General features: G+C 36.0%; 1 protein-coding gene and 1 non-coding gene across 2 annotated transcripts in view; one reads left to right on the top strand and one right to left on the bottom strand.

Annotated features, from left to right (window-relative positions):
• Positions 1 to 7,020: 7,020 nt before the first annotated feature.
• On the bottom strand, positions 7,021 to 7,102 carry trnas-aga (transfer RNA serine (anticodon AGA)). The gene has a single exon. It is a non-coding gene; the product is annotated as a tRNA-Ser (tRNA).
• Positions 7,103 to 10,851: 3,749 nt separating this feature from the next.
• Positions 10,852 to 13,372, top strand: part of bptf (bromodomain PHD finger transcription factor) — a 45,052-nt gene continuing 42,531 nt past the window's right edge. Inside the window, 1 exon segment of the mRNA XM_051103320.1 lies at positions 10,852 to 11,799. Within this exon segment, the coding sequence (XP_050959277.1) occupies positions 11,322 to 11,799 (478 nt within the window). The 5' untranslated portion in view covers positions 10,852 to 11,321.

The following is a 13,372-nucleotide window of genomic DNA, read 5'->3' as shown; positions in this document are numbered from 1 at the left end:
CTATTATACTTTCACTTTAAAAAGAATTGGCAATTCGGCGTCAATTGTTTGAATGGACGACAACGAAAGTACAAAAAAAAAAAAAAATCACTGATATTAAACAGAACTTTTATTAACATAACGAAAAAAAAACACAACGCCATTCTCTTTCTGTAAATTCGACTCCTCTCGTTCTCCTCACGTGATAAATGAAATATGACGCAATGTAGCCATGTTCAGTTTTTAATTATAGTGCATGCTCTCGTCTTAAGTAAATTATTTAGAATTATATTTTCCATTTAATTCAAATAAATATTTAATAAATAAAAAAACGAATACTTAATAAAAAAAAAAAAAAATGTGGGGACGGTGTCACGGTGGAAAAGTGATGTCACCGGTGTTGCGTCTTAAAACCGGTAACACCGTCAACGCCGTCTATCGTGGCAAGCCTATCCAGAGATTGTATTACTGTTTGTGGATGAGAAGGTCTACAAGGCTCTACACTTACTTTTCTCTTTAGGAGCACTTTGCTCCTTACTTAAAACATTTAGGAGCACCTTTTAATCAATAAAAAACAAAAAATCGGATAAAAAAATATAGCCTTCCCATTAAAAGGTGATATTTGACTCCTTAAAGTGATTTACAGGGGAATTTTGTTTTTACCTTTGTAATTGCAGTTTTCTAACTTTATTAAAAGTATGTCATCGTTTAATTTTTTTATATTTGTTAAGCTTTTTAAAAATTCTAATAAAACGACAGAATAAGAACAAGTACAATAAGAATAAGTTACCAATCAAATGAAATCAGTATTAGTATTATTATTCAGCATTTGTACTACAGACTCAGAGGTGGCACAGAAGAACACAAAAGTGGCTTGTAGGTGTATTTTCATATGTTTAATGAGGCTCAGAGGTTGCGTGAGTGCAGTCAAATTCATAAATTCATGATGAGATTAATGTTTTAAATCTAAAATTTTGAATACAGAAATATTAAATGATTTAAATGACTGAAAAGATACTTTGAAAATGAAACTAAAACTGCCAGTAGGTAGTGGCAAGTTGCTGAATCTTTATTACTGTCTTTATGAATGGGAAATTGAATCATTGACTCACTAGATTTGTTTAAAAAATGCATGTTCATTCTTAAATGAAACAGCTGTTTGAATGGAGATGCACAGCAGCTAAGTTTTGACTTCTTTCAAACTATTTTTGATGATGAAATAGAGCAAAATCAGGCAATAGTGTTATAGTCAGACACTGTAAGTCACTTAATATTAACTTCTTGTTTATTTAACTGTTGTATTAAATCAGTATCTCATCTTAGTTCATCACAATCTCACAAAGTTTCATTATAATCAATGAGGCTCTCTACACCGCACAATTAATCTCTTATTTACACTCTCTCTACACTTTATGAAAGGATTTGTGAGATATGCCTGTGGTACATTACTCAATGTTGCAAAAACACTTAGAAACCTTTGACGCTCACCTCAGCGCAAACATAAATATGCTGTTTGGGTCACTCGCACATGGTGCTCCTAAATATTTTTTCATAGTCGCACGCACATGCGACTGAAATGGTCGCACTGTAGAGCCCTGGTCTGTATGTCTTTCTGATAGAGAAACCGTAATGGTCAACATGGATCACATGTGCCTTGATGTCATTAAATTTAAGTCAGAGTCGTGAACATTCGATCACCGTTTATGGATACCATAGGAATGAATGGAAAGCACCATAAGGTGGATCCCACCTGTCGCAAAAAGTCAACGACTTCTCTTACAAAACAACAATTTTTTTGGTGTAAACTCTCCTCCATTGACATCCATTCAAAAAATGGTGTCAGGTCTCCTTCCCTGCGCCGCAGCGTTAGCATTAGCCATTACACTTTTTTGGCTGAAGGTTGCAGGCTTGCCTTCCAGGGCTTTGGTACATCTAGCCACTGTAATTAGTTACTTAATGACAGTGAATTCCTCTCACTTACCTATAGAGGATCCAATCGCAAAAACCTACAAAACTACATACAGTTGCTTTAAAACAGAAAGAAGTGAGAATATTAAGACTTGTAAGGCTTAGTATAATGTAAATGACATATCTCACTGAAATATGTAGTAGAAAACCCACAAAAGACTTACGTTATTTAAAATTTCCTCATCGTTTTATACATATTTTGGACTGTGGGGGTGCCATTATTTCGATGATGTGAAATGGTTGCACTCGGTGAGCTACTGTTACTATTTTTACCACAACACAACTCGGAAAATAAAATACTGATACGATGACCACAGCTATTGAAAGAGCATACAGATGGCAATGCATATAAGCGTAAGCTTAAATGAAATGCCGTACCATCGATTTTCCCCACAAGGAGTCTAAACGTCCCAGGATATCAAGTGAAATCCACGCTGAGAAACTCCTTCAGTCTTCCATCTTTACATCCTGCCAGGATGGTATCTAGCGTTTCTTGTCTCTGCCGTTTGTAAGCTCTTTCAGTAGCTGTGCTCTACTAAAAATCTCAAAGGCATCAGGGCTAAAGTGGAGACAACAAAGACGAGGTTCTTCATGAAGTTTTATTTGTCCACAGGCATCTTCCCATTCTTTTCTCCTCGTCTTAATGCTAGGAAAGCAGTGAAGACTTACATCGCTTCTTTTGTTGCCCATCGACTTAAAATTTCAACCAAAAGCCGCACAATGTGGTCATCGTATCAGTATTTTATTTTCAGAGTTGCTCTAAAAATAGCAACAGGTAGCAGCAGTAGCCCACCGAGTGCAACCATTTTACGTCATAATGGCGCCCGCCATAGACCAAAATATGTATAAAATGATCTTTCATGGGTTTTCTACTACATATTTCAGTATGAGCCATCATTTACGTTGTATTGAGCCATACAAGTCTTAATACCTGGGGTTCCCTTTAAGGCACTGACATTTTCCAGTGCAAAATGAACCAATCAGACAGTCCCCATCATGTTCAGAAGCACTTGAACTTATGAAGACCTGTTCGCTGCAGCACTTATGCAGTTCTCGGCCATAATGAAAGGTCATTTCATCGTGGCTGGATAATTGCATACTTACACACTTCGCCAAAGCCCCCACTTCCTGTTGAGGGTGAAATACAGGGCATCTGTGTTTCACACTATCTATATGGTGCTATCACAGCCCTTCTGGCTATCCTGTAGGTTGGTTACAGGAAGTTATCTGCACTGCTATTAGATTTGCAAGAGGGTTAAGCCAGTGAACTTTGCCGCCGACAGCTATTTAACCCACAGCCTTCAAATGATCGTGATGTCAGTGAGCTATAATGCAATTGTACTGGATGTGTATGTTAAGCTAAGCTTTATATCGCTTCTCAGAATATATGTTAGTACGACAGTTTGGGGAAGATTTGTGGTGTTCTCAAGCTGAACTCTTCTGAGAATAGTGATTAAGGCACAAAAGTAAACCGCCATTCTGTGTATTGATTAAACTTCTGGGATGTCTTTCTTTGCCGGCCATTTGTGTGTCAGAAAGTGAGCAAATCGAATAAAACTACACTTCAGCTGAAGGTCCAACTTGACAAATTAAAGCTCTAAAATCAATTTTCTGAGCATTTGAGAAACATGGTGATAGTTAAAGCTTTTTAAATCACACATGCGGAGGATGAAATGAAGTTTCAGGTTAAAAGTTGACATTGAGTCACAATGATTCTGCGTTAGAGTCTAAAACGAGGCAACATGACCTACAAAAGCACAGAAAGGCCAAACTAATTTAAGAGTACTTTAAGACTGAAAAGAAGGAGAGTCATCAATATACAGCCAGCAATTATATATATATATATATTTTTTTTTTTTGGAAATCTTACTGACCCTAAACTTTTGAATGGTCATATAAATAACTATTAACCACACCATTTCTGCCAAGCTTTTTTTGGCTGCACGACCTTAAAATTTCATAGTCTGAACCTGCCTAAATACATTACATAATGATTAGCAAACAGAGCAGACAGAAGCCGGTCCTGTTACACGCCAGCGATGGAGTCACCTGTCTCCTTCCTCCTGATAGCATTGAGGACACACACATATGTCACAGCAGGTGATCGGCGCATGCTGCAGTATCTTGGAAGGCGAAGTGTTCAAAGACGATTTCCGAACGGTGTGATGTCATGGGGTGAGACAAAGAAAACCCTGTTGGATTTTCAGCTGCACCCTATGCAAATGTGTTCTAAAATGCAAACACTGATCTCTGGAACAATTACTTTCCGTATCATACACATTTATCTTATGTCCACTTACTCTTCCTTTTGTTTTGCAACATCTCTTTCCTTCCAAAACAGTTGGATGATGTTTGGATGGAGGAAATAAAGATAATATCTGTGTTAAGAAAGGAAAAAAAGAGCAATAGTCACCCTCATGTTGTTTCGACCTCCATGGCATTTTTTATTATATGGGCCATTCTACAGAACCACAACCAAAAAACATATTTAAAAAGCATTTAAATATTCAAATCATAGATGTTTAGTAAGATCATTCTATTATCTATTGAAACCCACAATGTTATCAGTAAGCTGAATATATATAAAATCATAATTTAGTGGGTACTTGCAACTGGGAGGTGGCTGTCCCGAACCCCAACACCAAATGTCAACTTACGAAATGATATTGAAAGAATTTTTGCATTTTGTTCCATTGTTTTCAAAAGAATATTTTGATGGACGTATAATATGTGTCGAGAGCATTCACTCATATCATTAGTATCAGTATCAGTATCAGTATCGTTATCTCATTTTTGACCGAGATGGCTTTTAGCTGGTTTTGCATATATATATATATATATATATATATATATATGTCTGTGTGTGTGTGTGTGTGTGTGTGTACTTGTTTCATTTACACTTGTGTGTACTTGTCATCATTTACTAAAAATAGTAAATGATGTTTATCTGAGAGTGTAACGATGCAAACATGTTTTCTGTGAGGGCTAGGTTTAGGGTTAGGGTTGGGTTAGGGGATAGACAATATCGTTTCGTCAGTATAAAAACTATAGAAGTCTATGGAAAGTCCCCACAGTTCACAAAAACAAACGTGTGTGTGTGTGTGTGTGTGTGTGTGCACCTGGTATTTATCACATTATTGGGGACTAAATGTCCCCACAAGGATAGTAATACCAGTAAATTTTGACCTTGTGGGGACATTTGTGAGGTCCCCATGAGGAAACAGGCTTATAAATCATGCAGAATGAGTTTTTTTGAGAAAGTAAAAGTGTGCACAGTCTCCTGTGAGGGCTAGGTTTAGGTGTAGGGCGATAGAAAATAGGGTTTGTACAGTATAAAAACCATGACGCCTATGAAATGTCCCCATAAAACATGTAAACACAACATGTGTGTGGTTGTGTGTGTGTGTCAGTACCCAATATATTTATATATGTCACTACCGAAACGGTGTATGTTTTAGTCCATTGGCTAAGACTGATTTTAACTTTAACACCCCTACATTTATGGTCAGGAAATATTAATGTGTCACTCTCTCTTTCATAGCTACAAAGTGAGTAAATAGAGGTAAATGTGTTCAAAAGTCTGTAACCGAACACCATTTCCTATAATTAAACACTTTTTTGGTTATTCCATATCATTCGATTTTTATCTGTTTACATCTGTTCAGAACTGCCCAAGCTAACCATGTACTAATTAGCATCTTTGAGCTAGCTTCAAAAGTACCTAAAATTGTAACTACCGAATTGTCACAAACATTTGTTGAAGTTTCGGTAATTGTCACTACCGAACAGTCACTACCAAAACATTGCCATTATTGTTTCAGTAGTGACAATAGGGAACACATAGTTCTTTATTTGAGGGAAATAAACAAAATTTTACTACAGTTATACACATTTTAGTATGTTTTAGTAGTGTTTTAGTATGCAGTTCAAATTCTGTAAAGTTAGTGTGATGCGGTCGCTATTAAAACATTATTGTCACTACCGTTTATGTGTTAACCCTGGTGAAAAAACCAGCATATGCTGGTTAGGTAGGTTTGATGCTGGTTTAAGCTGGTCCTTTGCTGGTTCGTGCTGGTCCTCGACCAGCAACATAACCAGCAAAAACCAGCAAAGGACCAGCTTAAACCAGCATCAAAACCTACCTAACCAGCATATGCTGGTTTTTTCACCAGGGCTGTCACGACCGAAACATGGGGCGTTTTGTCAAAAAATACTATGCTAAAAACACAACAAATCTCATAAATCACGCTTGAAATATTGTTAAAGTGGTAAATGTTATTGATTTACCTTTTAAAGCGTTTTTGGAAGATATAAGCAAAATCTTAATAGATCAATATAACCCTTCTTATTAAATTATAGCTATATTACTGTGTTTCGGTTGTGACAAATTTGAGGACAAATGTTCCAAAACTTTCTGAAAATACAGTATGAGAATCAACTGCACAATTACTAAAATTGTATACCTTGGATATTATACAATTTGCATACATACAAAATTGGTATAAAAAGAAAACATTTTCAAGACGTTTCCAACTCTGACTTTGAACCAATTCTGTAGAATGACCCATATAAGCCCACACAAAAAGATGCTGTGAAAGTCTGGCGTTTTGTGTAACATTGTTTATATTCCACGCAAGAAAAATATAAATGCAGTTTTGGAGGGTAAGTAAATAATTTTTTTCGTTGTTGTTGTTGTTGTTTAGAATATTTTTTTATAAACTATGATCTTGATTGAGTTCCACGGGTTTACCGCAGTTAAATGACACGAAGGCGCCACCTGCTGGCAGCTGAAATTATTATTATTTTCTTCTGTACTACTAGCTACAAATGTCAAATCTGTTCTTAAATGCACAAATAAAATGTACAAGCAAGCAGTGACTGATTTTTAGGATCTTATTACTGCTAAAAGAACGATATATTTTAAACTCTAAAGCATTTTTATTCAAATTAAATGTTTATTAATGAGATTCATTTTTCTGTTTTATAGACATATTTGTGACGTTTCGTATCATATCGTCCAATCTTTACTGTTTACTTTAGTGAAACGATGTTTATGCAAAAACGAATAAATTCCGTAGTCGGCAGGATTCGAACCTGCGCGGGGAGACCCCAATGGATTTCTAGTCCATCGCCTTAACCACTCGGCCACGACTACCTGAAAGCACTCCGCCGTTCGGTAGGTTTCTGTATGATTCCCCTATGTAGTCGCGATATAGTCACTTCTTTCGTAATGAGTTTCATTACCACTGAATCATTTCTTCACACGACACATTCAGAAAGAACACAAAGAAGATCGAGCGCAACCGGCTTTAAGAATGAGAACGATTGTAGCTCACTTTGTTTAATTTACATCTCCACACACCGAATAGAAGAGCGAAACTCACTATATGAAGTTTGAGACATCATGTAGTTGATTTTATGGCATTGTATATTTTTTTTCACACGACAATCCCAACTAACCATCAGGGGTCACTGTCACTCCAGTATTGATCGTCATTGAGTTCCGCTCAGATTGTTTTGAGCAGCTTCATGTCTGTACAGTGGCTGCTCGTTAATTATAGTGATGTTCGCACTTCCTCTTCAGGAGCTGTGTGTTTTAGATTAGTTTTAGTAGGTCTGCATTTCATTTTTCTGTATTTGGATGTCGGTATTTTGGCATTCTGACAGTCTCTGTGTTGCAGATTCTGCTACATTCTTCATCACTTTTACATAAACAACCCGGGCCATGGCTCAGTCATGCAAATGGTTAGGTACTGTAAATACAAAAAAAGCTGACTACATTGCTTTGGAAATAAATGCTTTTGATAAGTAAATGAAGTTCCCTAGGCTTGTCTGATGAGCATAAACACACTTAAAAATAAAGGTTCCAAATTTTTTTTTTTTTTTTTACATTGATGCCATAGAACTATTTTTTGGTTCCTCAAAGAATCTTTCAGTGAACCGTTCTTAAAAGAACCTTTTTGAAGAACATTTGACCTTTTCTGCATTTGAAAGGTTCCATGGATGTTCAAGGTTCTTCATAGAACCATCGATTCCAAAAAAGAACCTTTATTTTTAAGAGTGAAACTAAAAGTCGGCGGAACTAAAGTGTTGATGTTTCACAAGGTTGCTTGTTTACAGTAAACAAAAACAATAGATAGCAGTATTTTTATTATATTGTTTGATAGAACTTTTGAGATCTTCAAAAAGACAGAGGGCTTACATAAAACAAGTGAAACAGTTTTGTTTTCAATTATGTTGGAAACATGGCATGTATTGTGTGGAATTCACCATGGAAAATCAAATTTGATCATAATTATTTTTACATGACATGACTAAGAAAATGAAAGACTTGTTTACAGTAAAGAAAAATCAATAAAGTATTTGCATTTCATTGTTTGATTTAGCTTTTCAGAACTCCAGAAAGACCAATGACTGACATCTGTGAAAAAACAAACTGTGCTGGTGTAATCCTATATTACTTAAAAAAAAAAAAAAAAAAAAAAAATAAGTGAAACCATTTTGATTTTTAAATGTTGTCATTGGAAAACCTATCTGGCAAATCAAAGTAAGTTTTGCAACATACAGGAAGCCATTCTGTTTCCATTTGACAAGAAAATCATAAAACTGTGTCAGTTATTTTAAAAACAAATAATAAACATGTACAAACACACACTTTATTACTTTTTAACCTGGAAATATGTTTGAAAACTTTTATTTTTGAAAAGTGTTGCACACAAAAAAGAGACTTTTCAAACATATAAAACCAACATGAATATATAGATAAATCGAGAGCACTTTGTTTTAACTAAATGTTTATTAGCTTAGACAGCTTTAAATGATCAATTTAAGTGGCAGGTATTATGTAAAATTCAGCATGGAAAATCAAATATGATTATTATTGGTCATATAGCTATATGACATATAACATATAACATGAGACCAACGCCTGACATTCTTGAAAAAAACTGCGTCTGTATAATCTTGTATTACTTTTTAAATATGTGAATTTCGTTTTCAAACATATTATCATTATTGGAAAACTTTTATCTGGCCAATCAGAGTAAGATTTACAGCCAACGTGCAGGAAGCCATTCTGTTTCCTTTTAAAGAAAAAAAAAATGTGTGTACGTTTTTCAAAATGAATAATAAATATAAACACACTTTATTATTATTTTTTGTAACCTGAAAATATGTTTGAAAACTTACTTTTTAAACCTTTGAAAAGTGTCTTTGAGGAAAGGAAAGGTTTTCAGCACTTTTTACTGAAAAAAGTTATTTTTTCAAATTTATATAAAACCAGTAATATATATGAATATACATATATATATAGAGAGAGAAAGAGCGAGAGAGAGCGAGAGAGAGAGAGAGAGAGAGAGAGAGAGAGAGAGAGAGAAGCACATTATTTAAGCATTTTTAAGTGGCAGATATTATGTAAAATTCATCATGGAATATCAAATTTGATTATTATTGGTCATATAATTGACCAGGAAGCCAAAAAAAAAAAAAAAAAAAAAAAACCTTATGTGTAAACACACTTTATTGTTTTTTTATAATCTGAAAATATATTTGAAACCCTTTTGTTGTTGTTGTTGTTGTCTTCAAGGTGCAAGGAAAGCTTTTTCAGTACTTTTTTTTTTATTGAAAAAAGTTATTGTACAAACATATGAAACCAAATAGAATATATAGAGAGGGAACACATTTGTTTTAACTAAATGTTTTATAACTAAATGTTTTTTTAATTTTCCTTGTCATTGATTAATTTATAAGTGGCAAGTATTATGTAAAATTCAGCATGGAAAAAAATCAGAAGAAAATAAAAGAAAAGAAAAAGTTATTTTTTCAAATATGTATGAAACCAGTAATATATTTGAATATATATATATATATAGAGAGAGAGAGAGAGAGAGAAAGCACATTATTTAACTAAATTTCAAGCATTTTCTTTGTCATTGATCAATTTAAGTGGCAAGTATTATGTAAAATTCATCATGGAATATCAAATTTGATTATTATTGGTCATATAATTGAACAGGAAGCCAAAAAAACAAAAAAAAACAAACTTGTGTAAACACTTTTTTCAGTCCTTTTTTACTGAAAAAAGTTATTGTTCAAACATACAAAACCATAATGAATATATAGAGAAGGAGCACATTTGTTTAACTAAATGTTTTATAACTAAATGTTTTGTAATTTTCCTTGTCATTGAATAATTTATAAGTGGCAAGTATTATGTAAAATTCAGCATGGAAAAAAATCAGAAGAAAGAAAAGAAAAAGTTATCTTTTCAAATATATATGAAACCAGTAATATATCTGAATATATATATATATATATACAGAGAGAGAGAGAGAGAGAGAGAAAGCACATTATTTAACTAAATGTTAAGCATTTTCTTTGTCATTGATCAATTTAAGTGACAGATATTATGTAAAATTCATCATGGAATATCAAATTTGATTATTATTGGCCATATAATTGACCAAGAAGCCAAAAAAACAAAAAAAAAAAAAAACTTGTGTAAACACACTTTTTCAGTCCTTTTTTACTGAAAAAAGTTATTGTTCAAACATACAAAACCAAAATGAATATATAGAGAAGGAGCACATTTGTTTTGTTTAACTAAATGTTTTATAACTAAATGTTTTTTAATTTTCCTTGTCATTGATTAATTTATAAGTGGCAAGTATTATGTAAAATTCAGCATGGAAAAAAAATCAGAAGAAAGAAAAGAAAAGAAAAGAAAAGAAAAGAAAAGAAAAGAAAAGAAAAGAAAAGAAAAGAAAAGAAAAGAAAAGAAAAGGTAGGCTACAGTAATACATGCTCGGTAACACCAGTGATAATAATAATAAAAAAAACTACACGTTTGTTTTTCTTCAGTATGTTACTTAAATCTATGGGCTTCTGAGAGCCCTCCATCTCAATGAAGTTAACACGTAGAGGAAAATGGAGCACAGCTGAGAAGAGCATCTGCTCCAAAACTCCGCGAAACCCGAGCCATTTGCACGCAGAATCCCATTTTCACGTGCTGAAGAGCCTGATGATAGTAAGGCGCGCTTGGGAAGCGTGTTGACAAACGCGAAACGCAACAAACATCGTGGTGAAAGTAGCGAGCGTCGAGTCGGAGCGCCGGTCACGTGACTCCAGCACAGGCCTGCTGTCTGTTGTCAGCGGACGGAGAGGGAGGAAAGAACATGGCGGCTACGAGCGACCTGAAGCGGGGCGCCGGGCGTTCGTTTTGAGCTTTCTCGCGTTAACCGAGACCGGGGCTCCGCGGGACTAGTGCATCCTCACCTGCGCGGGATCAACTTTGCGGTGGTGCCCGAAATTCCGGGTTTGGTGCGTGTAAAGTGCAGGCAAAACGCGAAACTGAGGAGAATAGATTTTTATCCATAATGAGGGGGAGACGAGGCAGGCCGCCCAAAGCCCAGCTCATGCAGGAGCCCACAACGGGGCCGGTGCGCGGTCTGAGACCCCGCCGGGGCTTGAGGGCGAAGGCCAAAGGGATCTCAGATGAGGATTATGTCACCCCTAAACGCGGGACCCATCATCATTCAACACGAGGCCGGAGGAAAGCGCGATCCGCGGGATCGAGGGGCAGAGGAAGAGGCAGGGGAACGGCCAGAGGCAGGGGGCGGCGGAGCGCCGCGAGCGGGGTGGTTTACGACGACCACGAGAGCGATGAAGACGATGAAGACGCGGTCAGTCTCAGATCGGACGAGGAAGAATACATGGAGGAGCCTCTGACGGACGAAGAGGAGGAAGAAGAAGAGGAGGAGGCCAACGACGAGTCCGACTACCTGGAGGAACTGGACGATTTGGAAGAAGACGATGCCAGCTACTGCACGGAGAGCAGCCACGGCAGCAACGCAGGTAACGTTTCGACCGCTTCGGCGATCTCGCGAACGACTGATCCGTGAGCCACGACGAGCGCGGGATCCGACTCAAACGATCGCTCTTTTGTTGAGCAAAACACTCAAAATGGATCCTGGTGCTTTTCTGTGCTGGCAAAGGCCGCGGGTTTAGCCATTAGCTTGAGCGCGGTGCTCGTTTATTGTGGTGAAATTGCACTTGCGGGACGTTATCAACCCAAAAAGAGCTTTATAATCAAGCGCTCAACTTAAAACCCCCGTCTTCCCATTGTGCAAAAGCAAAGCCGTTTTTAATATCAACACGGAGTTCGCTTTACCTTTCAATTATGTATTTGCTAACGTTAGCCTGTTAGCGTATTAAACCCAGACACATTCTGCATTGCGTTTTAAATACTACTAAATCATTCCTGCTTGTTATATGATTACACTTTTACTGAGGTTAGACTGTAAAGGGACCACTTTTTAGTCTAGCAACGAAAAATGAGCACAGCAGAAGTTAGTTAGCCCGTCATCCTGCTAATTGATTTGGAGCTGATCAGATAATTTATTAATAAAAGGATCCGCATATTCCGTAAAATGTCATTAAACACCGTCCAAGCTTATATTCAAGTGTTTTACTTACTATCCACCCTCATTTGCATGAATCTAAGGTAGTCTGACTGGTGTTTTGGAGCACGTAGCCAAAGCTGAAGTGCAGCTAATGACAGGGCAGCATGCGGCCGATTGTTTTGAAATCCAGCGCCAGTGCCGTTGCACCTGACGCGGGGAGGAAGTTTAATTTCGACCCGCTACTGTGTCGTGCTCGCACATGACGTCATAATGCCATTTATGATGTAGCTTATAGTGCTGTCAGGATTAATTACCCGTCCAGAGGGAGATTATTAGCGTTAAAATATGTTTTGAGTCACTATTATGCATGAATGTGACCGTTTTCCATTTTAATGTGTTTTAAAATGTCATTTATTACTTTGATGGCAAAGCTGGATTTTCAGCATCTTTGTTCTGGTCTTCAGTGCCACTTGATTCTACAGAAAACATTCTAATGTGCGTATTTGCTGGTTAAAAAACATTTATTAGCAGTGTTGAAAACAGTTGGAACGACATGCAAGCTATTAAGCAGTACGGCTGTTTTTAACATTGATGATAATGAGAAATGTTTTCTTGAGCAACAGTTCAGCAGATTAGTTTTTTTATTTTTTTTTGATACTTTTTAAAAATATATATTTTTTTTTAGTCTAAAGAACAGCATTTATTTAAAAAGAATGGTGTGCCTATTGCAATATTTTTTTTTTCAGTGATTAAAATGTACATTTACTTTTTTAATTAGTTATTTTTTTTATTACTTGTGACCCTGGACCACAAAACCAGTCGTAAGGGTTTACAATTTTTCAAATTGAGATTCATACATCATCTGAAAGCTGAATAAATAAGCTTTGTTAGGATAGGACAATACTTGGCTGAGATACAACTATTTGAAAATCTGGAATCTGAGGGTGCAAAAAAAAAAAAAAAATTGAGAAAATCGCCTTTAAAGTTGTCCAAATGAAGTTCTTAGCAATGCATATTTTTATTCA

This window comes from Labeo rohita, chromosome 3, assembly GCF_022985175.1.
Source record: "Labeo rohita strain BAU-BD-2019 chromosome 3, IGBB_LRoh.1.0, whole genome shotgun sequence".
In the NCBI taxonomy this organism is placed as follows: Eukaryota; Metazoa; Chordata; class Actinopteri; order Cypriniformes; family Cyprinidae; genus Labeo; species Labeo rohita.
Note: the sequence above shows the minus strand (reverse complement) of the source record. Positions and strands in the feature narration are given on the sequence as shown.